General features: G+C 43.3%; 1 protein-coding gene across 1 annotated transcript in view; it reads right to left on the bottom strand.

Moving 5' to 3' along the window:
• doc2d (double C2-like domains, delta) overlaps nt 1-26,863 on the bottom strand; it is a 34,342-nt gene that overhangs the window by 3,218 nt on the left and 4,261 nt on the right. Inside the window, 7 exon segments of the mRNA XM_053419276.1 lie at nt 1,685-1,708; nt 1,711-1,780; nt 2,033-2,114; nt 14,468-14,592; nt 15,261-15,317; nt 15,660-15,786; nt 22,484-22,593. Coding sequence (XP_053275251.1) covers nt 1,685-1,708; nt 1,711-1,780; nt 2,033-2,114; nt 14,468-14,592; nt 15,261-15,317; nt 15,660-15,786; nt 22,484-22,593 — 595 coding nt within the window.

Raw genomic sequence — 26,863 nt, 5'->3', positions numbered from 1 at the left:
TGTGATTGGTCCACAAATTTTTAATTTTTTTTATTTAATTGCATAGATTCAATTAAACACATACTAGAAGGACACTCAAGAGAGTGCATCTTTCCACCAGGGCCTAAAAGTCTCCTGATGAAACCACATTTAGTTTCACCGGATCTGAGTTTTTATTTGGATTTGCACCAAATGGTATGAACTCATAAATATCAGTCCCGTTAAAAATGTGTTTTTCATCAAGATCCATGAATTATTCAATGGGAAAAATGCAAAAAAAAATGCCTCACAACAATGCCTCACAATACTAGAGAAAGTAATAAAGAGTCCTATATCCATCCCCTGAATCCACACAAACAAGTAATTGGTTCTTATTTCTTTATTTCTTCTCAACTCATGCAAGCCGTTCTTCTAAGAACCAATCCACTATCACTTTCATGCAGTCGGATAAGAATCTGTAAACGTTTCTGTAAACTGATTACGAGAGGTAACGTGAGGCGAAGGTCGGCGTGGCCAACAATAAAATCTGCGGCAGTCGCTCAAAGTGAAGATACGAATATAAGTAACATTTAGCTCAGTCAAGGAATGATGACGTCAACAAACAAACAATCACAACACGACCAATACCTGATCTGCTTATTGAGACCGGCCCTGGTGCTAATACTGATCCTGCCGAGCTTCAGTCTTGGTTCAGGGGAGAAGATTAAGTTTCTCATCTCTTCTCATGTATCAATTCCAGCGTCCTCGAGTCATCCACTTGATTTATCGCCTGAGTTTTATGCGTGGGCTTTTCCCCTCACATTTTTATTCCCTCATTGCTCTGCTTTTTCCTGCGCGTATCTCTGCAATCTCCCCTTTTACCGTTTGACATCATCTGTTTCTCCTGCTCATGCCTATTAGTCCACTTGTTCTTGCTCTCGCTCTTGTGCTCGCTCTGCCTCTTTATAAGCTCGTTGTTTCTCCATCCTTCTTTGTCTCCGTGCCATTTTTCTCCCAGTCTCAATTAACATAACTGACAGGCGGGTGTAGCTAAAACTGCAATGATAATGGTCAGGGGAATGTCTGTTATCTGGGGCTGTAAGTTAGACTGATGGCCTTTTCTCGCCGCACAGATAATACTCAGCGGGCTTATCCAAACGCAGTGTGTCTCCCACCGACCCCCCCCCCCCCCCCCCCCCCCCCCCCACACCCACCACCTCACATACATGTGCGCGCACACTAGATAGAGTAAAACGCTTTGATCTGAAGGTCTTTGAGTGCACAGTGGAGTAATTCATCCTCACCACACATCCCCACCAGTTCCCCCATCACTCCCTAAGCTCCCATCGTCGTGCTATGAACACCGAGGCCATGCCAAAGCTGTTTAGCACTCTGATGAAGCAGCGGGGATCAGATGTGCCAAGACCACGAAGGATGGGGATCCAGTCTAAACGTCTTTCTTTTTTTTTTTATTTCTAAAGCCTCTCCGTTTCCTTTTCCACTCGCTCTAACTCCCCTTTTGATCGCTCTGTCGTTTTTTCCTCGAGCTTCATAATTACCCCTCATCTCTGTGCATATTTTTGTTTCTTACTCCTCTCTCCGCCAACGCTCTTCTCTTTTCTGCAATTGCATCGCTTTCAATCAAGTGCTCCTGTGGCAGTCATCTACTTTGCTTTCCCCCCCCCCCCCCCCCCCCCCCCCCCCGCCACAGCTCCTCTCGGCCTACCTATGAAGTCGTTGCTCATTCCAAGTCGTAGTCCCAAACAGAGATCTCCAGGGTTTTCTTCGCCAGCTGGTCCACGGGCACGTCGTATGAAAACTCCTGTGCAGGTGGCACATGTTTATTAAAATGATTTATGTAAATGATTCATAAACACAGGAGTTGAAAGAAACTGAATTCCTAAATTAGGGTTAAAAATTACAACACATTCAACAAGATGTTAGATCTGAAGCACTCTTATTAAAGGTGTGCTTAATTGCACTGCTCTACACGACAGGAAGTCATTTGGAGCTCAGCAATTAGAGAAGCTTCCGGGTGTAATGTGGTTGCTTGATGAGTAAGACATGCTTTTACCTCATTGAATTCAGGGTTGAGAGTCTTTTTTTTCACTGTTGTCTTGTTCTTGGACTTTTTTCCCATATCCGGCTGCAAGAAGCTGAGAAAGAGAGAGAAAAGGACATACAAATTAATACCTTGTGCTCTCTTCAAGTGAACATCAGGACAACCCATCGCTTAAAGTTAAGATGAGTTCACAGAAATTTCATCTGATTAGTCCAGTCGGGGACAAGTTTTGTAAGTTGCCAGAAAAGGCCCAGATTGGTGCTAAAGTGTTACGATCAGCAGTCACCAATCGCATTGTGTGAATTCTTCACAGATCAGATGTAGTTTGGAGAGCAGACATAATAGTCTCCTGGTGAAAGATTGTATAGTAATCATGTAAATAGATAGATAGATAGATAGATAGATATATAGATAGATAGATAGATAGATAGATAGATAGATAGATAGATAGATAGATAGATAGATGGATAGATAGATAGATATATAGAAAGATAGATAGACAAACAGACAGACAGACAGACAGACAGACAGACAGACAGACAGGCAGACAGACAGACAGACAGACAGACAGACAGACAGACAGACAGACAGACAGACAGACAGATAGATAGATAGATAGATAGATAGATAGATAGATAGATAGATAGATAGATAGATAGATAGATAGATAGATAGATGGATTGATGAGTGGGTTGGATGAGTGGTTGGATGAGTGGATGGATGAGTGGATGGATGAGTGGATGGGATGAGTGGATGAGTGGATGAGTGGATGGCAGGATGGGTGGATGGGTGGATGAGTGGCTTTTTCTTTGCCCCTCTGCCTAGAAGGTCAGCATCCCTGAGTCGCCTCTTCACTGTAGACGTTGACACTGGCATTTGGCGGGTACAATTTAAGGAAGCTGCCAGTTGAGGACCTGTGAGGCGTCTATTTCTCAATCTAGAGACTCTAATATACTTGTCTTCTTGCTGAGTTGTGCACCGGGCCTCCCACTTCTCTTTCTACACTGGTTAGAGCCTGTTTGTGCTGTTCTCTGAAGGGAGTAGTACACACCGTTGTAGGAAATGTTCAGTTTCTTCGCAATTTCTCGCATTGGAATAGCCTTCATTTCTAAGAACAAGAATAGACTGGCGAGTTTCACAGGACAGTTCTCTTTTTCTGGCCATTTTGAGATTATAATGGAACCCACACATGTGATGCTCCAGATACTCAACTAGCTCAAAGGAAGGCAAGTTCTATAGCTTCCCCTTACCAGCTAAACAGATTTCAGCTGTGCTAACATAATTGCACAAGGGTTTTCAAGGGTTTTCTAATCATCCATTAGTCTTCTAAGCAATTAGCAAACACAATGTACCATTAGAACACTGGAGTGATAGCTGCTGGAAATGGGCCTCTATTCACCTATGTAGATATTTCATTAAAAACCAGACGTTTCCACCTAGAATAGTCATTTACCACATTTCTGATTATTTTAATTAGGGCTGTGAAATGATTAAAATTTTTAATCAAATTAATCACAGGTTTCTATGGATTAATCATGATTAATCACATTACCGATTTTTTCGGAATATTTTTGTGAAAACAAGATTTATGACATTTAACTTTTCTTTTGTGCTGCAACTCAGCAGTTCTTCAGCAGTTATCATTGCTTTTCCATATGGAACATTAATATAATCTTCATCCTAAACAGAATTCGGGTTCCTTAGCCTTGTGTGGTTGAATAAAACTTTTTTTTAAAAATTAAACAGAAATTATTTGAGCTTCTTAGCCATAGGATGGTTGACATTTTTTATATTTTTTGTCACACAACCATTAACCACACCATGATACAATCTAATGCCTCTAAAGGCCCTCTTAGCTACTCGGTCTTTAGCCAGTTGGTGAGGCAAACTAACTTGTTCAAATTCTCTGACAGTAAAGCTGACCTCTTCTTTTGCACAATGTGTCCAGCGAGTGAGTCTGGTTTGGCGCATTCCACTTGAACGCCCCTCGCCGAGCAACACATGCTTCGCGTTGCGGTGGTTAGGCGGGTATTGCTACGTCGAAACGATAACGTCTTCTCGCAGAGTGTGCATATCACCTTGGTTTTACTGAATGTTCGATCTTTGTTTTTTTGGAACACGATCTTCCCGTCCAGAAGGTCCTCAGGTTCATCAGAATTATCCATGTTGTTTGTTTGTTTGAATGGCAGCTGCCGTCTGACTGCATTAGAGCTGCAACTAGTGCAGAGGCGGCGGAATTGGAAGGTCCTTCTGCGCATGCGTTAAATGCGTTAAAAAAAAAACACGAATTAATCCTGTAATTTAATCATAACGCGTTAACGCGTTATTTTTCACAGCTCTAATTTTAATGTGAAAAAAATCAGTGCTTTTCTTTGAAAAATAAAGAATTTTCTAAGTGACCCCAAGCTTTTGAACAGTAGAGTACTTGATCCAGAGGGAAATTTAGAATTTAGAATGATTAAATGAGTTGATTGTTACCACTCTAGCATTAAACATGTTACTACAATCAGATGCGATTAGCCTAATTACATTTTCTGGTTAGTTTAGTTTTTATGGTTATTTGATGCTATAAAACAGGGTGAAACGTCTTCATTGAAAACTGAGAGTGAGTCCTGATTGGTTGAGCTTGCATTTCCTTTGAGATATTTGTTTTCTTTTTGTGTTTCCATTTTTTGCGTCGGTTGCGTGTTGGACATTTGCGTTCACACGTGCACCTCCTCCGGAAAGGAAAATACGAACTGCAGAGTCCATTGCATGTCCGAAAGCAGCTATAAAGATCCTGAACTGCATTTTACTTTTCAAAACAGGTCAGGACATTCATTATTTGTGATATCCGAGTTAATCCATGATTTCATAGTATTTTACCCTGCATTAACAGGAACTCTTTCTGAGTGGCAGAAACAAAGGGAAAGTAAAAGTTTGCAAGATCTTTGTTGAGATCAATGTGACCCAGGGTCCTTTGAACAAAGGTGAAACTAGTAAAAACAAAGAAAGAGGCAGCGGCAGTAGACAACAGCAAGATCGTAATCATGCTCCATGTTGGAGGACTACACGCTCCAGCGGATATGCAACAGAAGGATCGCCAGAGGGCAAACGGAGTCATCATCAGCATAAATTCCAAGATGTTCAGGCAGCGAGATATCTTACCCGTCCAGCTTTCGCCCCGCCAGTGACGAATACTGGCCTGACAGCTGATGCATGAGATGGGCTTGGGGCTGTCACTGCAGAGCCGGAATCAGAGCGAGCGGAGGACGGAGGGATGAAGGTGGAAAAGGAACAGGATGCGGAGGAATTGATAGAAGGCAAGGTGGCGGCACAGACACTGGAGTCTGCTGCGAATGCTGAGAACGTCCTTTTGCGTGACGTAAAAAGGATCTGACAGTGTTGTGGTTACAAGAGACCCTGATGATTTAAACCAGCGTTTCTGCTTACAACTGCAAAAAAAATAACGACTCACACAATAACAGCAATTTTAACGAGCAGTGAGCAGGGGAGCATCAAGATCAGTCAAGAGTCATACGAATATTTACGGCCTTCTTCTGTATGCTAAAATCAGTGGTCAGAGGGCAGCAGAGATAAAAGCCTCAGAGCCGGAGGAGGCAACATAAATCTGAGGGGTCGCAGGACAATAACGTAGATGAAAAAACAAGATATATATTCTTTATGTGAAGTAAAAAACAGTCTTTGGATGAACTGTGTACAGCTACTTTCCATGGCAGAGTTCATATCTGGGATATTTTGCACCCATTTGTGGATAGTGAGAGGAGGCAGAGACGTGTCAATCTTTTAATAGATTCTATGTGGTGAACTTGTCAGCGAACAGTTCCTTATCAACACCCTCGGAGGACACAGAGCAGTTGGAGTTGTCTTTTTGACACCAGACGGATGTAAATCCAATATTCACTCACTTGTTTTGCTCTTCACCAGCTCCCGGGGGAAAAGGCTGCATGTTGCATTTTTGAGCCGGGCAGGTACTAGGCCTATTCATCGGAGCCTGTCCTCTGGAAACAGCTGTCTGCTGCTGCTGAGGGTTACTCACCAAAACCAAAACAATGAGCTGAAAGATGCTAAAATACTCAAGGCTCAGGGAAATATAATCTCAAAGTCGGTTTACCACAGATTTATTGCTAAGTCTGGACGTGCAGACTTTTCAGTTTAGTGCTAAACAAAACAACAGGTGTAAAAGGTGCCTCAGTCCAACAGACCAAAATTTGGCCCGACTAAAGGTGGTGGTCTCGTTTTGGATCAAACTCGTCAATGATTCAAATCGTTTGGGGAGTGTTGAGTTTCTTTGTATAGGTCCCAACCGGAAGAAGTTGAGAAAACATTAAAATATAGAGGATCGCTTGTAGTCGTTGCCTCAGACGTAATAATGTTTGAACTACGGGGACATATGTTTTGATTGTAGTTATAAAATGAAAATGGGAGAACTTAAGGGGATACTGTTTTGTATTCCCTTAATTAAAAACAGTGAATTTAATACCCAAATTGACAACACGCTGATGTCAGGTGCACGCCCATCTACAAACCAATCAATGTCAAGTATTGGTAGACAGAGTACTATAGGTGATGACAACAGGACGTACGTATTTCATTAGACAGTCTTTAGTGCGCTCCCTGAATTGCACTGAAGATCAAACACTCCTTTCAAATCTTGGAAGAAGAACCTACAAGTATTAAACTGACTAATATCGATTCAAACCCAAATTATAGCATTGTTCCAGTTTCAGTTATTCAAGTCATGAAATGTTGCCAAACAGCATCTTGTTGCCAGTCACAGGTTCAGTTTTTTTTAATGTTGTTATGAAAGGTTGTTTTCTTCAGAGGCTAATCAGCATTTATCCTCCAAAATACCTGCTGCTTTAACAATGCTCTGCTTGCCTTCACAGGAACAGAAGAGGAAAACTGGGAGCAAAGAAAGACGGAGAGTGGCAGCCAAACAAAGCTTGTGTTTGACCAGCAGCTCACAAGAGAGGGTGAGGTGAAAGCCTGGGGGACATCTTCCTCTGAGCTGTGCCAAATCATATTTTACATACGGCTCCAAGGAAGCTCAGGCGGGGGAATTCCAATTTCCAGAATAACAAAACATCATTTGACAGCGACATTCAAAACAATGATAGTTTAAACAAAAAAAAAATACATTTCGTGCAGCAGCATGCAAACTATGCTTAAATTACCATTGACAATTTTATGTGAATAATAATTCCTATGCAAGGCTGGTCCATAGAGATATGAGAGGATTATCCCCTCAATTTTTTTTTGGAGGCCGTTCGCTAAAAAAAGGAAGTTGTTCACCGGAGAGTACAGTAAAGTAACCATACATTTCTCTGCTGTATTCCTCTACCATTTCAGTACCTGCACTGACTGATATTGTTTTTCTAATAATCATGTTTATATACTATTCATGAGACAAACTGTTTTCTAAACAAGAGCAAGGATGACTCATTAAGCCTGACATAGAAGCACTGCAAGAACTGAAAACAGAAACGTGTAATAAGATGAAATATGAAGAATCACTGCAACCTCAATAATAGAACCTTTCCTCCAAGATTCTCACATGAAAAACGTGATGCAGACATTTATTGTTATGATTTTGTTTCTCACCCTATTTTCCTCATAAGCGCAATGAACATTCTACTCAGTCAGTAGAACCCCAAACTTTGCTGTTGTTGTGATCGAAAATGTCACTTATGGTGATGAGTCCTGGCCGCTGCTGCTACAGCTAGAGTGTTGGTTGCTGATTATTTGATATCTATTGGTGCTGAGCATATTGTGTGTCCAACTTGCCCTTCCCCCTAGGCCCCTAACAACACACATGCTAAGTGTGAACTCGATGAACAGTTCTCATGATTGGTTGGTCACGTGTTTGTCCAGCTGGCCATGGCTTTCAGCTTCGTGTATGATGCCCACTCACCTTCACACCTGAGGTCCGTTTGTCCATAAACTCTTCAAGCTGCCCCTGTATTTAAACGCTGCTCTTTCCCATTAGACTCCTTCGATCACCCACAGTGAAAGTAACACTAGGACCGCGCTCTGAATTTTTGCACTTTAAATCTTTCACTCTGCCTGTTTATAATATCCCATACATTGTTTGCCCACGGTCTTACAGGATCTTCGCTCACTTCTGCCATACCTGCCACGTCAAGCCAGCCTTTGTCTGGATTTGGATCTGAAATTGTTGGTGCTCCTGCCTGCCTGCTCTCAGGATTTAGATCTGGGACACAGAACAGTTTGAATCTGTGCCTGCCTAGCTCCCTGGAAACAGACTGCTGGACTCAGTCAGCCTGGAGACTAGCTCTAACTCATTCCAAATCTTACAATAAATACATTAAAACTTCTTCTGTCCTTCCTGTATTTGGCCTCAGAGTCCTGGAAATTCAAAAAGCCCTAACAGCATGTACCGCATGTGTTAGTTAATGAATCATGTTGTGTTTGCATAGACTTTGTTACAGTTGCTGACTTTTATAACAATCCTAATCCTCTTTTAGATTTTTCAACTATTTTTTCATGATCTCAATGTATTTATTTATTTTGTCTTTTCTTTTAAAGATACTTATTCTTCATTCAAATGTATAATAATATCTAAACCTATGTTATATACTTTATTTACTTGTGTACTTACATTATCTACAAATGTTTCGAACAATGTTCAAACCCAGATGAATCCCCAGTTTTATTCAAGGTAACAGTGATGTTTCATTTTGGTCACCTTTTATTCGCATCATTTCTACTTTACCGGTGGCTTTGATGTGAGTCTCTTCTGTAACTTGACAAACTTGACATGACAAATGAAAAACACACAACTAGCCAGATAGCCAGTCAGCTCGTGTTTTCCTTCCACTGTTTGTATTGCTCACTTCGTAACGGATCACGGCCACAGCTCCTCCAGTAAAGCATAAAGGCACGAGAGAGCCAAACGACTCTAGAAGATTATGGCACAAGGAGTGAAGATAACAACTCCCATGATCCCACACTGCTTCATGACATCATCAAAACTAGTTATTTCGGTGTTGTTTTCGATTGACAGACCCGTAGTGGCTGAAGTTACATATTGATGTTTAAGTGATATATTTAAACTCATACATTTTTTATCTCACTGTAATACAATACTCTTCTTCTTCCTCTTCTATGTTCAGTTTACTGGCAGGTGGCAACCAACGTCAAGGTGCAATCTACTATATGTTTTTCTTCCTAATCAGGTGGAGGTACTGCAATCTTCTTCTTCTTTGTTCGGTTTATTTACGGCTGGCAACCAACACCAAGGTGCAAATACTCACATGTGCACTGAAAGGTTTATTGGTCTCCTTCTTCTTTCGGTTTAATAGAGAGTGGCAACCAGCATCAAGGTGCATTGGTGCCATCCACTGTGGTGGTGCACCGTTCCCTGCAATCAGTCCTCATGTACATACAAGCAGGAGTGAATCAAAGGACTTCTGGGGCCCCTTCATTGAACCACAGGACCTCTCGCAGAGAACGTTGAGAGAGAAAGACTTTGATTTGCATCTTTGTGCTTTTCTGTCCTTTTTTAAAACACCGTCAGCCGACATGGGGCTCCAACCCGCAACCCTGAGATTTAGAGTGTTATGCTCTACTGAACTGAGGTAGCCAGGCCACTATGAAAACAACAAAGTCGATTTTTAGACAAAGTCATACAAGCTGTTTCAACCATGACTGAAGTCTTTTCATGTTCAGTCTTTGCACTGCGCTAAGCTAACTGCTCACATCTGTCAAGACAGTGGAATTGAAAACACTTAACAAATAAGCTTTTTTTCCTAAATGTCATGAAATATATTCTTGTAACACAACAGGTTAAACACAACCTGGAAAAGCAACAACAGCAGTTAATTTTCCATCATATCCTGCGAATAGCGCATGATGTATATTCACTCTTTGTTTGTCTTTGCATAGGAGCCAAGTCAGTTTGACAATTTGACAACTTTCTAACGGGTTGGGTCGTGATTTTTCTAAAACCATCCTGAGAGCAAGTTTATGTTAGGGAGAGACAAACAGAAGAACAAAAGCAAAGCTGTAAATAAGAAAAAAAAAGGAGAAGAGTGACAGGGAGAGATGAGCTCGAGGGAGCCGGTGAAAAAAAACTGTCTCACAGCCAAGGAAGTTACGATACAGATATGTAAAAGTAGAAGAACAGTGATAGAGAAGACGCGTGACTACTGAAGAGAAGAGCTAAATATATGCCTGCTGCAGAGAGGGGTTATTATTTTCACTTCACACAAGTGTTCACAGGAAAAGAGAGAAGACAAAAATTGAAAAGGCAGTGTGCTCAGTCAGCAGAAAATATATAACATGTTTTGCACTTTTTCAACCGTACACCCCTTTTCTCCTGACAGAATATATCAAAATATAAATGTATATATATATATATATAAATTGAAGGTAAAGTGTAGAGAGGGAGAAATGTGGGCTCTTTTGAAGGATGTAAACTCCTTAAAGTCTTTAAAGATCTTTAAAATATTAATTTGTCCTTGTTAATGGAAGACAAATTTGCCCTGAGATAATTCTGACCTTGTGTAACTTAAAAGGCTTCAAAAGGCTGATTGAGAGTCTGAGAGAGAAGAGACCATTTGGAAAAGCCGTCTGGACAAATGTACGGAAACACACGCGCACTCACACAAACACACAGACGCACACGCGCGCACAAACACACACACACACACATTCACACAGCGACTGGTATCAGTTTTCATTAGAGATTCCTCAAGAGGATTGCTGATCTTACAGCTACAGAGCATCACCAAACAGACAGGGAAGCAAATTAATTCCTACGTCTACTTTAACTGCTCAGTATACTCCAGAGATGGAGTTCACCTGTGCCAACACTGCCCTCACCTCCCTGTTCTTTTTTTTAAGTTACCTTCACTAGGAGCATTAATTATATCAGGTCTGCAGGCAAGGCTCTTTGCGACGGATACAGAGACTCGCTGGTACAAACACACAAAGAAGAACACAGAAGGGAACTCTGGCAGACAGGCAAACGGAGAAAGAATTACTAAAATGCCAGAAATGAGGATCAGATCAGAGCAGCAGCTTTAACAAACTAAAGGAACGTGTGTGAAAGAGACATAGCCAGTGGAAATCTGCAGAACAAACACGATGAGGAGTGACATATAGTTAGATTCTGTGTTACGCATCGGGATAGGCCAATAAAGCACAAGGCCTCACTCTGAAAAATCAATAATGTGGGGAGAAAAAAACAGAGAGAGCCACGCGTCTGAGATACAGAAAGAGCTTCCTTTCTTTTTTCACATGGTGTGAACTCTCTCTTTTTCCTTTCTCTCATCTCTTTGAACAGCCATTCAGAAGACCTTCAAAATCCCTGCACTGTGCCTACTTTATTAAATATAGACGTCCTTTTGATTTTGTCCAAACCTCCAAGAGCAGTGCAGTGCTGCATGTAAGCCGGGATTTATGAATGGCAAGACAGCACATATAAAATTCTCTACAGATCGAGGTGCAGAGGGGGGTTATGGGTAAATGCAGGGTGCAAAGGGGATCACAAAGGGGCTGTCACGCACGCCTCCATGTGTCATCCAGTAGCAGGTGTAAAACCAGCTGATTGGTGACATGTAAAGATAATGAAAGAAAACAGCCAAACACATGTATCTGAATGACAAGAACAGACGCTACAACCTTAAACCTACATCAACTAAACAAACCCATTATCATTATCAAACCTTAGATGACACGCAATTTCATCAGAGTGCATGGTGCAGCCTCCACCTCTACACCTCCCACTGTCGGAGGTGGCGTTGGTTAGAGGATTGGTTGTCCTGCGTAGGAGCGCTCGCTCGCTGCAGTGTTGGTATTTAAGTGCAGCAGCAGATCAGGGATTGAGCTATGTGGGTTTTATCTGTCAGGACAAGCTATGCCTTACAGGCAGGCTCACTCAGGTGTGCAGTGTTGTTGAACACTGTGTTTTTGACTTTTCAGAAGACCTGCATGTAGGAGTCCACATCCACTCCCTTCCTCCAGCGTGATTAGGTGTGTCATGACCTATACTTCTAAGGTCTTTATTGGCAGGACATGTAGCTGGCGTATTAGAAAAGTCCATTCACCATCAGCTCAAATAGGATGTGGATATGCTGTTGAGCATGGCTTGTGTATGTGTGTTTCTCACTGTAGGTTTGTCAGTGTTGTGCCACGCAGGTGTTAAAGCAGGACATCTGGCTACGCCCCCTCAAGCCTGTCGGTTTATTAGAGGGTAGAGTATGTGTGAAACTGTGGAAAAAAACTCAATCTAATTATGGGTGGTGGTGAAACAGCCCTAGAAACACCCCAGAAATATGATCTTTTCCAGAGAGATCTTGTATGTATTGCCTTGGTCTTTTAATTGTTTTAATACAAAGAGTTGTGTCTAAGCTGCTTTCATCTAACAATTATCTTGTTGAACCTTTTCATTCTGCTTTTAGGGTCTGTCATTCCACTGAAACTACATTCCCTTAAGTAGTAACATATCTTCTACGAAACTGTCTCTCTACTTCTCTTACTCGGCCTCTAGAGATGTATATCCACTCTAGACCAGTCGTATCTATCTGAAAGAACCCCAATGTGTTTACTACAGCAATACTACATCAACAATGAGAATGTGGATTACACCAGGGCTCTGTACCTAGCCCTCTGCCTTTCTCTCTTTATATTTCACCTCTTAGCCAAAATAAAGGCAGTCATTCATTTCTACTGTTACACTATTGATGCACCTTGTCAAATTAACAAATTAAACTTGAGTCTATGAAAAGTAAAGCTTTTTAAACTCAGATGAAAACAAAATGCTGGTGACAGACACCACTTCGAACCAGTAACAGTAACTCTCCCCCTGTTCTGTCTTTTCTCTTCTTTCACTCAGGCTCTTTGTGATAGACTATCAGCCGTCCTGGGACCTCTCTGCTTCTCCTAGCTGTTGGTGCCTCCGTACTGAATGTTTTAGATCTGGATCCTCATCCTCGTCACTCTGTTTCCTCCTGTGTATTTGTTTCTTTTCCGAGACATCTGAATAATGTCCTTGTTGTTCCACCTGTTGTTTGTGTAGCCTGTCATCTTTCTGGGTCTCTCTGGTGAAGAAGATGGAGTGTGGCTCAGGTTCTCTCAGTTTGCGGCCCCTGAACGGTGTCTTTCCAGATCACAGTCTTCAGTATTGTTTACGGTCTATAATGTTGTCATCCTTATTGTAAATCTACTTTGTCATTCTGTTTAGTACAAACAAATCTATAACTCTACTGTTCGTCATGGAAGAGGTAACCATCCTCTGTAGCTCTGCCGGAAGTTTCTTCCCTGTTTTCACTTTAAAGAGTTTTTCCTTGTCTGATTTGAGAGTCTGAGCTCAGAGGCGGCTGTAGTGCTGCAGAGATTATTAAGCTCCATGAGGCAAATTTGGGATATGAATTGATTATCATATCTCTGGAAAAACATTGTGCTGTCTAAGAGTGAAATGTTATTGGCAGTGTCTGTAAAGCTTGACTAAAGTGCCTTAGTTCCAGTAAGGTCAGTAAGGTTAACTGTCTGTCTGGGTTTTATCTGTGGTGGTTAAATGTTGGAGGTTGGTATTTTTGCTTGTATTGAAGGTATAAGACAAATTCTCTGAGACCTATAAATTATCTATTCGCAGTTTAATAAGCTGTTTCAGCAAATACACAAACAATCAGAAAGTATAAGCCTCTAGTAGCTGCAGATATTATCCATCCATTCATCCATCAAAATTATCTGCACTGCTTATTCTTTGAGGGTCACTGTGGGAGCTGGAGCCAATCCTAGCCGACGATGGGTGAGGTATACCCTGAACAGGTCACTAGCATATCGCGGGGCCAACAAACAGAGAAAAATAACCAATTCACATTCACACATTTTGAGTCTAACCGACCCAACATCCATCTGTTTCTCTTTGGACTATAGAAGGAAGCTGGGAGGATTCCCGCAAAAATGGGGAGAACATGCAAATTCCACACAGAAAAACACTGAACTGGAATGGATGAATTGGAATTGAGCCGTGTAGCGCAACAGCTCTGACAACAGCACCATCATCACACCCAGTAGATGTCATGACAAGAGAAAATAAGGAAATCATATGATGCTGATATATAGAGACAGAGTCTTGCATTAGGAAGACGTGGATGGTTGGGTCGGCAAAATCCTAAACCTCAACGTCAGAGACTGATGCTGATACTGCTGCTCATCTTGTTTAAAAATGAAAACCAGTTCAGTCAGATAATCATGAGAATCATAAGAGCAGTGTTTTTCTTATGATCAACGATATAAGTAACGATGTCACACTGTGAATGTGTTCACGTACAAAACAACCTGTATTCGCTGTGAAAAAAGCACACCACTTCCAGCTCCGTCCCTTGCAATCAGCGAAAAATTACTATACAGAATAATTGCATATGAGCATAATTTGTAGATTACCAGGTTCGCCCATGAATATCTGTCGTGACTTACATTTTGACGAAGGGGTCCGAGTAGCCGTTGGAGTCCATGGCGGCCAGATGGGCACAGCGTATGATCCCAACCAGCAGACAGCTCTTCTCTGTGTTATAGCACAGTGACACCAGGATGCGGCCGCGCTGAGGACACACAAAACCAAACACCGGTGTCAGACACAGCACCTGCTTCTACCCTGACATTTACCTCCTCTGTGAATTCAAGCTGTGGGCAATCCTGCAGCAGGGTCAACTTTTCACTCAAAGAAACAAAAATAAGAGACAAAAGATGAAAACAGGAAAAACTGACTGCAGATAAACTAGCTGTGATTCTCACTGCCTTGGATGGTGTGTGTGTGTTCCCACAGCCAACAGGAGGATTCAAATTAAAGCTTGTAATTAAAGGCCTTATCTGGCGAAATGACACTGCTCCCTTGTCCCTTTAATTTCCATGTTGAACCATAAACTGAGTCTAATCAGACATCACGCGTCCCTAGAATCATGAAAAGAAATTAGATAAAGTCCACCGGAGGAGGAACAGACTGGTCTGCAGCAGCACTGGTGTGGTTTACAAATTGTTGCTCCACTGAGTCCATGTGAGTGTTTTCCCTCCACACGAGTCCATTTAGGTTAATGTCGCTGACACGTAGATACTGATTAAAACCTCTAATTAAAACTCTTTTTTTCTCCTCCCTTTGTGATAGTGGAAATAGAGGAGGGATTAGAATTGCTGAATACATGAGAAAATGTATTCGATATACAGGAGAGTAATAGGAAATTACAGCAAGACAAAAAGCTGACGGAAGTATTACCTCCTCCTCCGCCACAAGCGCACCCGGCTCCACCATTTGATTGTTAGCTTCTTTATTCTGATGAGGGAGGGATGGAAAGAGGGAGAGAGGAAGGGAGATATGGAGAGAGGGAGGGAGAGAGGGAGAGATGGAGGGAGAGAGGGAGAGAGGGAGAGAGGGAGAGAGGGAGGCAGAGTGTAGTTATAGCCCGCAGAGCCACCAGGTGAATATCCATTATGCAATATAATACAGTATTTGAAATTGATGCCTGATGGCCCAAAGGCAAACATACACAATGGAGATAGGACACATCTTGATATATATGTCCACAAAAACCCATTTGGTATGTTTGTGAACACACACACACAGACGACCCCCCCCATCCACATACACACACACACAGGTGTGAGATGCACATACCTGTGTAATTCTCTCCAAGCCCATATTGTAGCGTTTGCTCTCGCCCTCTCTCAGTTTCTTCAGGGCCACCCTCACCTCTCCGATGAATTCATTTCGGCCGAGCCTGTCCATGTCACATACACACAACCTTCATACACACAAACATACATACAACACACACACACACACACACACACACACACACACACACACGGAAAGCAGAGTAGAAGCAGGTGAGTCAGTTAATACTCAGAGATGAACCCTGCCACTGCTGTGTGGGGGCCTCTGCCAAATACTGTGCATCCAAAGTGCATCTGAACCATCAATCAGCTGCTCCATCTGCAACACGAGATGAGCTCCCAGTCGCTTCACGAGCAGCCGCCCATGTGAATAATGAGAAGTTGTACGATTGCTGAGGGTTTCCAGAGGATTTCAATCACTCCCTTCTTGGCCGTTAGTCCATCAGATGCTAATTTGTTGTAATTGAACCATGTCAGAGGAAAGAGATTGTCTGAAGCCGGCAATCAGTTGACCTTCTGTGTTTCCCTGAGCTGGAAGCACAAACTGATTTTATGTTTAATGCAGGTAGAAGAAAATAAATGGAGTCATTTTACACCATTTCAGTGAGTTACTTTGAACACTGTGGTTTTTAATCACACAACGTAATCTGTCCAAGTTATTTATTCTCTACGCTTTCTGCAGATGCTCAGTTCAACAACAAAACATAATTAGCTCATTTGTGTTGATCAAGGTTGTTAGTCACCCCTCTGACAGATGAGGGTGGCAATGCATCAATGTAGAAAGTGATGTCTGTAAATGTGAGCATGTCTCTGGATTTGTGAGGCAGTATCAAACAAACATATACGGTAGATAGTAAACGTTTATTTGCTTGTGGGTCGTAGGGGAAAGTCAGCGCATCACCTAAGTTGTTAGGATTCATCATCTAATCTGTTCATAAATGTGACGAGTAACCATTTCGACATTTGAGATATTTCTGGACCATCCGACCAATTGACATTCCCAGCCTTTAAGTTGCACTGTTAGTATTGATAAAGCTAGAATAAGACTCAGTTGAGCACATAGCCCTGCTTGTCCCCTTAAATTCAATCAAGTTGAATCTCATTGATCACATTCATAGATATCTTTCCCCTCTTTATGCCTGATTTCTTTCATCAAGATCCATGAATCACTCCCTGGGAAATAGTGGAAACGACATTTTCACCACTCCCTATTTTCAAGATGGTGAAAACAATTCAAAGGATCCAACACTTTGTATTTCCCTCCAGTAATGAACCTTTGATTATCCTCCTTCAACCAAGACGAGTCCTATAATTGTCCAGTACCTGTTTCCTATCTGTCTTCAGTTGCACGGTAAACCCAAAGTCCCAACTGAATCAGTTTCGTCTTTTATGTTCCTGCAGCACGTTCGTTCCGATTGATGCCGTTGTTTGATAGAGGGTGAATCAATCATTTACAGTAGAGTCTTCACAGCCAATCACCTGCTACAATATTCCCTGTGTGCGCAAATACTCCCTGAAGGACTGTTGCTGCTTCTGATTTCTTCTCCTCTCATATCGCTCACTGTTCTCAATCCTATCACTCACTCTGTCTTCACACACACGCACACACACACACACACACACACACACACACACACACACACACACACACACACACACACACACACACACACACACACCTTCCCCCTCTTCCTGTTCTCTTCTGGTCCCTCTGACATTTAGACATTTGACATGCTGGTTCCAGCCTTTAGTCATAACTGATGAGTATCTCTGGCACGGGCTTCAGAATAAATCTGAGTCAAGACCACGGCTGTCAGTAGCTTTATGTGCCTTCGCTCTGTCATACATGTAGGGTGTCTGCGCTGAGACGAAGGTTGCAGCAGAATGTGACGCCAGCTCCGTCCAAAGTTTTGGCTCGTTCTCTGCAAACGCTGGATCTGTTTCCTCGCACCCTCTCCCACGATCCCGCTGACAAACCAAACAGATGCTCGTGGAATCTGTTCAAGAGGAGGTGCTACATTTTTAAGGTGGTGTCGCTGCAGCGTCATGCGTTATATTGGATGAGCTGGGTGTTTTAGCATGTCTGCGTGGTGTCTGTACTTGTGAAGGCTTCTCTTTATTGGTGGACGAGTAAAGTGACAACAACAAAGACCTTTGCTGCTTTATAAAGTATCGATAGATTAAAAAATAGGCTGCACTTTCTTTTCAATCTTTATATCCATTCTTAATGAATTCCCATCAGCCGCATTGCTACAGATCTGAGTGATTAAAGGCTCAATTCTATGTTTCCTATATTTGGGCATCACTTCATGCTCCCCAATATTAATTGAACCGATACATTACATAACGTGCCAGATAAAATGTTTAAGATTTTTATCATGCGGATAAATTGCATGGCTTTAAAAAAAATCAGACCCTTTGTTGATTTCCCAAGAGGTAATTCCAGATTTGTATGTTTTTTTTCCGTATCTAATTTAAATATCAGATCATATTTTCAGAAAATCAAAACAGCTTCTGTTGAATACTAATTCAACTCATTTGTGATTCGCTGCCCTGTAAGGCTGTGCCATAAATATGCACGACATTACAGCTGCCAAAAGTGAAGCCACGACATCTTAGTCACCACCTGGTGGCTGGCTGCAGTATAGGTTATAAATCCTGTCTCCTCCATGTTAGCAGATGGGGCATCAGTCACACAAATAACTCAGGAGCCATGATTGGTCAGGTTAGTGTTACTGCACAGACTCCGGGTCCAAATCACGAAAATTAAAGCAAGATGGCAGCACTTGTGTCCAGGTTATTTCGGCTTCACTTTTGTACATTTGAAGTAACTTGAGCCATATTGTCCATTTTTGTATCCAGTCACTGGGCTGTACCTAGACACAGTGTCAGTATGCTAACATGCTCATGTTGTTGTTTAGCAGGTGTAGGGTTCACTGGGATCATTTACTATCCTCAAATTCCCTGATAAGCAGAAGCCATGGAGACTATAGTAGAGGCTGATGGGAATACCATTAGTTTTGTGTTGAACAAATGTTCACCTCATAGAGGAAATGTGAGGCCATCGCTAAAGTCATGAAGATTCATTCTTCGGGGATGAGGAATGTCTGAAGAAATCCCATGGCAATCCACTGTTGAGGTATTTTTGTTTCATCTGACCGACTGACATTGCCCTCTGGCCATGGGGCTATGCATCGCTCAGATAAAGCAATCGAACTAAAACTATCACTCTCCCCTCAGCATGTAATACATAATCAAAATGTTCTTTCTTCCTGATCATATCAGAACCGGACTGGACATATCACCTGAGGTGTCCACGAGCCAATCTCAGCTTCGCCAACCATCCAATACCAAATCAAATCCTAGAATTTTTCCTATCTCCCCAAAGCCGAGGACGGTGCAAGTCTATTAGGCGGCCCGACAGAAGGATGGAGAGATGTGGGGAAGAGATATATAGGAGAGAGAGAGAGGGCAGACCTGGCACTAACATCATGTGGGTAGTCCTATAACACAAACACACACATACAAACACTCAGATACACATTCTGGATGTCTTGACACCCGACTCCTATCATAACACCTCCACATGCTCTATCTCACCTCTATTAACAGGCAGACAGATAATCATTAAAGGCCGCAAGGAGTTTTAAATATGAGATTTGCATACTCGATATGCTGCAATCTACAGCTCACCTCAATTTTTTGGTGTGCAATAAAATACAAATAAAAGAGTTGTGTCGCTAAAATGTGTGGAAGGATCGGGGCGCCACATTACCGACGTCACTGCTTTCTAATTTGAAATTTGCCCAAAGGCAGAGGCAGGCTGCAGCCACTGTTAGATACATTATGGCCTTATCTCAAAAGTGTGCCAGCCTCACTGCAATAAAACAATCTTCAGAGGAACTTGTGCGTCTGGTTCAGACTTCAAAGAAGACGAACACACTCTTACTGGAGAGATTCCAGACAATTAGTATTTTTAGCTCTAACGAGAATGAATAACATTTTTTGCAGGGTATATTCCAGTTCCTCATCCAGTCCATTATCTAAAGTGCGTTCCTTTTAAAAAGTTTATGCATGTGTGTGTTTGTGTGTGTGTGTGTGTGGGGGGGGGGGGGGTCAAGATACAAAGGGCTCATCAATGCTCAAGTGGACACATCCAAAACAGGAATTGTCACAGATCACATGTAAACAGTTGTATCAATGTGAAATTCAGAATTTAATTGTATAACGGCTGTAAACTAAGACAACTGGGTCAGCAATACTTTTATCCGAATATCTGTGTTGCATTCTGAACTGGTAGCCAAGGATAATGCCGGTTGTTTTTATCCTGAAGGGGGTCATGTGATAGGAGCAAGACGAATTGGGTCACGAAAGAGCCGACCCAATCAGCAAGCGATCGTGAGCGTCTACATCATCACACTCAAACATCTGCTTATCAAACAAATATCGAGTAGGGAGGATGTAGCAAGAAACAAAGAAAAATACATATTCACAACTACAGACAATTTAACTCAAATCTGCATGTTGTTGCACGAAAAGACTCCGGCTGACCCAGGATTCGAACCGAGAACCTTTTACCATGAGGCAACAGTGGAAAATCCAGAGTCACTCTGGCTTTTATTTTAACTCAAGACCTGAGCACCTCGGGCAGCCTTCCTGCACCAATCAAGGGATTAGCCAGTATGAGGCCAAGCGTTACGTTTGGATTGAGGAAATTAGTTTTGAGTTTACTCAGTTGCTTCATCCTTAATAACAGCCTGGACCTCCGGTGTTCCTCAGAGATACACTCTGCACAAAGAGGGATAGAGTTGAGTCTAAAAAATTAATGCCATTACAACTTTTTTTTTCTTGAAGCCATTTCATCACCATCCTCCATTTAGCCATTCCTTTTCTGCTTAAGTGCATCTTGCCTCAGCATAATGGCTTTATATAATCACCATAACCGTGAATATGTGAATGAATGGTCAAATATATAAATAAATACACAAAACTGGTCTTCTCCCTCCTCTTCGCACACCACACAACTCCATTTGCATTTGTCCTCCAGTACAAAGAGCCGTGCAGCAGAGTGGACTTGACACCAAAAGAAATTTTTAATGACTCAAAAAGTGTTTGGCCGCGTTCCAGCTTTCATCATCATGTCTGATGTTGGGAACGGAGAGAAACTCCTTACAAGAATGAAAACTCCTTATGGTCGGAACTGAGCTTGGCCCAGTTTAACTATAGACATTGTCCCATCCCGGGCCTTCAGGCAGGTCCACAGAGAGGCTGAGTCCAGACAGATGTGCGTCTGCAGCGCACATCAGGACAGCATCTCCTCCCCTGCACCCTGCTGCGACCGGCAGAGCGGGATACAGCAGGGCACAACCCAGTGAGTAAATATCTCTCCAGGGATCCCTCTCTGTGTCTCTGCCTGCCGCTGTCTGTGGAGTAATGAGAACAAAGTCGGTCTATTGGTCGAGGCTCCTTTTCGGCGCCTGAACAGGTTTCGAGCGCTTCCCTCCGTCGCTGTCAGGGAGCGTTTCATTCACTCCGGCTCAATTGCTGTCTCACACTTTTCTCACTGTCCTCATTCTTTCGTTTCTTGGCTCCCCTTTGATTAAACTCCTCCCTGTCGTCCTTCTCCTTCTTTCTCTCAGCTAAGTGAATTTCTCTATTCATTACTTTATCCCTCTCTGCGAGCAGTCTCTCCATTTCATATTCTCTCCCGCTCTCTTTCTCTCTCTGTCAATTGAGTCATGGATTCCCTCCGTGCTTCTATGCGGTCATCTTCCTCAGTCGTGGCCTCCCTGGCTTCTTCTTCCTCATCCCCTTAACTGTCACTTGGCATCATTCATGCTTTTGCTCCTGCTCTCTTGGCTGATCTTGGCAGCCACCTCCCTCTCTCTCACTCCGTCTCTCCCTCTCTCTTCATATCATGTTTGACAATGGTCATATTCCTCCTTCTACTAGTCCTCTTCATTTGGACTACCCACAGCCCCACTGTTGGTCTGTGTCTGTGGGCGATGTCCTTGAACAGAGGTCAGGTGGGTTTCCTTTGGGTTCTTTTCGTTTGAGGGGTCTCGTCTCAAGCTGCTTCTGGTTTGAGTTTGTGTGTGCGAGTAGCTGAATGTGTGCGTTTTTTAAAAGCTAAAGGACGTTTATATGCATTTACGTGTGTGTGTGTGTGTGTGCTTGTGTGTGTACGTGTGTGCGTCAGTGTGTGTTCTCTACGTACAGACAGAGGAGGGGCAATACATGTTCTTTCCTGCCAATGATTGCCCTTGACTTACACACAAGAGGATAAGCACACACCTGACTGCCTGCATTTGTGGGCAGTGCAGATGAGAGCTGTGTGTGTGTGTGTGTGTGTGTCTTTGTGTGGCTGTGTGCATGCATGTGTGTGCTCTTGTGTCCTCGGGATAAACAATGCCATCCAACCCCATTATGAATCCGCAGTGCGAGCTGACACTGATCGTACGCCAGCGCACATGTTCACAAACAAAACACCCGCAAAACTCCATCTCCGGTTCACCTCACACACGCACAACGAGTGCGTCAGACGTTTTGGGCCGAGACGGTGACGTCCGACCTCAATCACTCCATATGCAGAGGACACCTGATAAGTTACCGCAGCAACAGCAAGTGGAACAGTTGGCTGGTGTCGCCTGGATGCAATAATGAATCACCTGGGCGAGCCAACTGGGAAGCAGAGACGGCGGCTGGTAGTCCACCGGGGGATTGGAATCACAAATCGTCCTCCTCGGCATAATAAAGTGGTCACTCCTCTGTCTGGGGAATACTGCTAATTGCTGGCCACGGTGAAATCCAGGGCCGAGCACCTACCTGAGGGTTTTTGTGGTCATGTCGGCTGCAGTGATGCCATGGTACACCAGCGTCTCGCTCCACACTGGGTTCAACGTGTTCTTCAGGGTTTTTGTCCGTAGCTTGTTTGCCTGAGGAGGAAAGAAAGAGGAGGACGTGTGAGAGGAAATTAAAGGAGTGGGAGGGATCAAAAGAAGGCAAGAACGAGTGAGCGATGTTTAGAGGTTGAGGGAGCACACTTGTCCGATCAGAAAGAGAGAATAAAAGATCACGAAAATGGAAGCAAAACAGGGGGACACAGAGAGATCAAGGAAGAAGGAGCCAGAGAGAGAATCGTGGAGTATCATCATTTATCTATGTCCCTCAGGAAATCGCAGACATCTGCTGCCTACTTTGTAGAGGAGAGTGAGAGGACACGAGGCTTCCCCCGCCTCACCTGTCCATCTGTCTCCTCCCCAACATTATAAAACAGTGCATTAGCACCAGCCAGACGTCCAAAACAAGCAGCCGGCCTCAAACGTAACACAACACAGCAGTCAATTAAATTGCACACACAATCAGCATGAAAAATTAAAGCTTTCCGGGAGCGGAAATGCCCACGAGCACCTAATAGCTTCACCATCCATAAATAAGGTTTGCAGCCACTTTCTGCCTCATTTCACACAGTCGCCTCGAGGATGTGTTCATCTTGGTTAATTTTTTATTTAAGATTTTCTCTTTGTATTTACTGCAATGTTCATAAACCCTCCTAGAAATGTGTTTTACTGACTCAAGAGGAACGTAAATTCCCACACGCAAGTCTCGCCATACCTAACCTCTGGCTCTCATGACAAAGTTTTAAACGTGTTATTGTTAAATGGGGTAATAAGACCTTGTGGCGCCAAAGGCAGAACTGACTAGCTATTCTTAGCTGCAGGACAGAGTGATGGAAAGTGTTTACTGAAGCAGTGTAGGTTTTTCAACTGTACGCCACTTAGTTTTTGATTATCGCTACATTTAAGAGACAAATATTATAGATTTATCTCTGAATTTGGAGAATTATCATTTTATAGCTCTAGTTATTTCTGCAGAGCTAGAATTGAAAGCCCATACAAACAGGCACTCAGTAGAATGCTAACATTGGATCTGCACCAAATTCCTCACACTCATAATGTCCACAGCAAGATAATTCAAGATTCATGATTTTATTCTGGGAGAAATGCCAGAAAAAAATGTTGAAAAATGCTTTATCTCGCAATGTTGAAAGGAAGGGAAACATTTATGCCTGGACCAACCCCTGATCCTAATCCACACCAACACTTTGTGGGCTCTTATTATATTAAATCCTTCCACAAAATGTTGTGGTAATCCATTCTGTAGTTTTTTGCATAATCTTGCTAACTGGCTAACGGGTAGGGATTAAAACATAACTGAAGGATAAATAAACGCAGTGCGGTTTAAGTCTGATGACATTGTATATTTTTCTTAATGCCAACAAATAAAAGAATAAAAAGCCAAAACAATGAAAGGTGAAACAGTGGCTGTTGTCAGTGCAGCTACAGCTTGATGTTGATGTAGCTTTTCCCTGTGTGCCATAGACACAACAATGAGTCTCAGCACTGCACTGGCTGACATCATCCATCTTGATAATGAACATGAGCACTGTTGTTTATTTTAAGGCAACCGCTCCTACAGTACACTGTCCTGGAGCCATCGATATTCACTAGAGCACCAATTCCAAATGTGCATTGATACACATGTGAATATAGTCCCCTCAAAATATGTTATTAAGTCAAAAATGGAACATGGAACATGTCAGAAACATGGTTAGAGTCTGACCAAATTTGCAGATGATGACTGTCAGTATTATTATTGTTTTAGATGAAATAAAGTAGACTTTACTTTTAATACTTTGAAAGCAAGTACTTACCTACTTTAACTCGAGCAGTTAATTGGGTACTCTTGCTTTTACTTGAGTACAAGACAGTCTATTTACCTGTACTTTTACTTCGGTTTCTGAATCTGAACAAACTGTTGCAGGTAGGCTGAGGTCAGAGAATTAGAGGGTTTTTGGAGGAAGAATAAGACATTTTGAGATGTCACCATTACTGTTTAAATATGCAAAGTGGGTCTAAATATTACTTCATTAAAATGCTACCTAATGTATCCAGCTGGAAGTGAAAAACGTGAAGCCTATTCTTTAAAATGCTCAGATAAAACACCTAATCCTCTCTCTCTCTTTCTGCCACAGTCAGCCTCTTGCGACAGCGCCTCATGGCCAGATGCTGAATCCTCCCTTCCATCTCCTCTCTCTCTCTCTCTCTCTCTCTCTCTCTCTCTCTCTCTCTCTCTCTCTCTCTCTCTCGGTCTGTTTTTGTTCCTCACATCACATTGTTCCGCCTGTGCCGCCTCACCCCTCTCTACCTCCATTACCCTCCCCGTCACTGTTCTTTTTTCATTCTCTATTTTCTGCTGGAAACTTTTGGCTTGTCGACAAGAGTCAGCCCTCCTGAGCTTCCTCCACGAAGGGAACGAGTGTCTTTGATTCATGTCATTTGTTTTGATTCATCAATGGGCAGGAGGAGCCGCGCACCGGCCCAGTCACGACTCACCGTGGTGTTGCACAGCTGTATGTGTGCCAGCAAGACTCAGCGGAATAACTACATCACAAATAATCATGGCTCGTTATTGACTTAACTGGGTTCGTTTCCTGGGCACACATCTTATGCCACTTGCTCCATCTACAAACATTCAAATCACCAGCTCCCTCGTCCTGCCCCCCCCCCCTCCCCCCACCCCCCCGACACTCCAAGCCTCCATCTTCCGCTGCTACATCAGTCCAGTGCTTTTGCATCTGTTTCTGAATGTTTTATCTCGAGCCCTCCATCGGCCCATCGTGCTCTCCCTCCTTCCTCTGCATTTGTCTGGATGAATCTTTTTACGTACTTCCTATTCCCTCTCTCCCAGTCCCTGCTTCCCAGAGCTGTGAGCGAGCTGGCTGACTCCGAGTGAATTTTCCATGCACCCCCATCAGGAACGGGCATATGAAGATACCAGTGACCGGCACGGAGGCGTGTGTTTGTGCATGTTTCTGTGTGAGGCAGCGGCAGAGGCAGGGATCTCCTCCCTGTGTGACTGTGACTAGAGCCTTAGCATGTGTCTGTATAAATGCAAGGTCATGTGCCACATGTGTTGCAGTGTGATTGACACAGCGGGCACGCTCGGCTGTGTACTGGTTCCTGTTTGCTGTGCGAGCGAGAGAGGAGGAGGACAATGCGCGGGACAGAGGTGACGGGTGCCGCTGCGCTCAATATTTTGACAACTCGCTTCCCGGCAGAAACTGAAACCTTTTGTGATCTGGATAATTCATTGCGACGCTCGCCATGCCGAGTCTAAGACGTGGAACAGTGGAGGTGTGTGAGAGTGCGTCTGTCATCGTCACTACTTCATTTTGCCCCCTCCCACTTTTCAGGTGACCTGCCCGCCCCGTCTGGTTGAATATTTACCAAACGCTGGTACATGGCTACTTACCTATTCATTCACGCTTTCTCTGCAGCCCACCCCCTGCCCCTCCCCAGCCGCCGCCACCACCACCACCACCGCCGCCACCGCTCTGTTCCCATCAACGCTTTTGCCTGTTGACGTGAGCCGTGTAACAATCCTCCCTGTTTCCATGGCAACCACCTGCTGCTGTCCTCCCCTCATCTGTCTCTCCCTCCCTCCCCTCTCTTTCTCCACTCCCCCTCTCCCTTAGTCCCCCCCTTTTCCCCTCCCTCTCAGTTGTCTCCTCTCTCTCCACACACTGTTGGTATTTCAAGGTCAAAGAGGGTCACAGCCAGATTGTGAGATAGAGACGGAGATAAGGGGGCAAAGTGGGCAAAGGAGAGCAGTGACCGTGGGTGAGAAGACAGACAGAGCAAGGCTGGAGGACAAAAATCCCACAGACATTGTTATTGTTTGCACCTTAAGACCTGGGACAGGAACCTCGTTTTACCTATCTTGCCCGGGCATCCTCCGCGAGCTTATCATAACCTCATTTCGTGTCAACCTTGAGCCAAAATGGCTGACAACAGGTTGCATTCTGCCTCCCGGTGCTGGAAGAGGGTTCGGTTGCTGTTGTGGCGAGCCTTATCTTCCCTGCCTCTCGAGCTGAAAACAAGACAAGCGCCCGGTGCAGCAGACCAGAACTTGTTTGTGCTCCATAAAGCAGAGCACTGGGCGAGCCACATTAAGCAGCAAGCAACCGAAATGCTCCCTGCTCAGCAGCTTGAAACGACACAGTAAATTAGCCCGCTGCTGTGTCACCTCTTTCACATAAGCATTTTGACCTTTTGATGGAGACGGATGAACAAGTATTGACAGGGGAGAGTAACATTTAAAAGAAAGTAAATCATTATTTCTTGGCGTTAAAGTTAAATTAAG

The sequence above is a fragment of the Pleuronectes platessa genome, chromosome 3 (assembly GCF_947347685.1).
Source record: "Pleuronectes platessa chromosome 3, fPlePla1.1, whole genome shotgun sequence".
Classification (NCBI taxonomy): domain Eukaryota; kingdom Metazoa; phylum Chordata; class Actinopteri; order Pleuronectiformes; family Pleuronectidae; genus Pleuronectes; species Pleuronectes platessa.
This window is presented reverse-complemented; position numbering and strand designations above follow the sequence as displayed.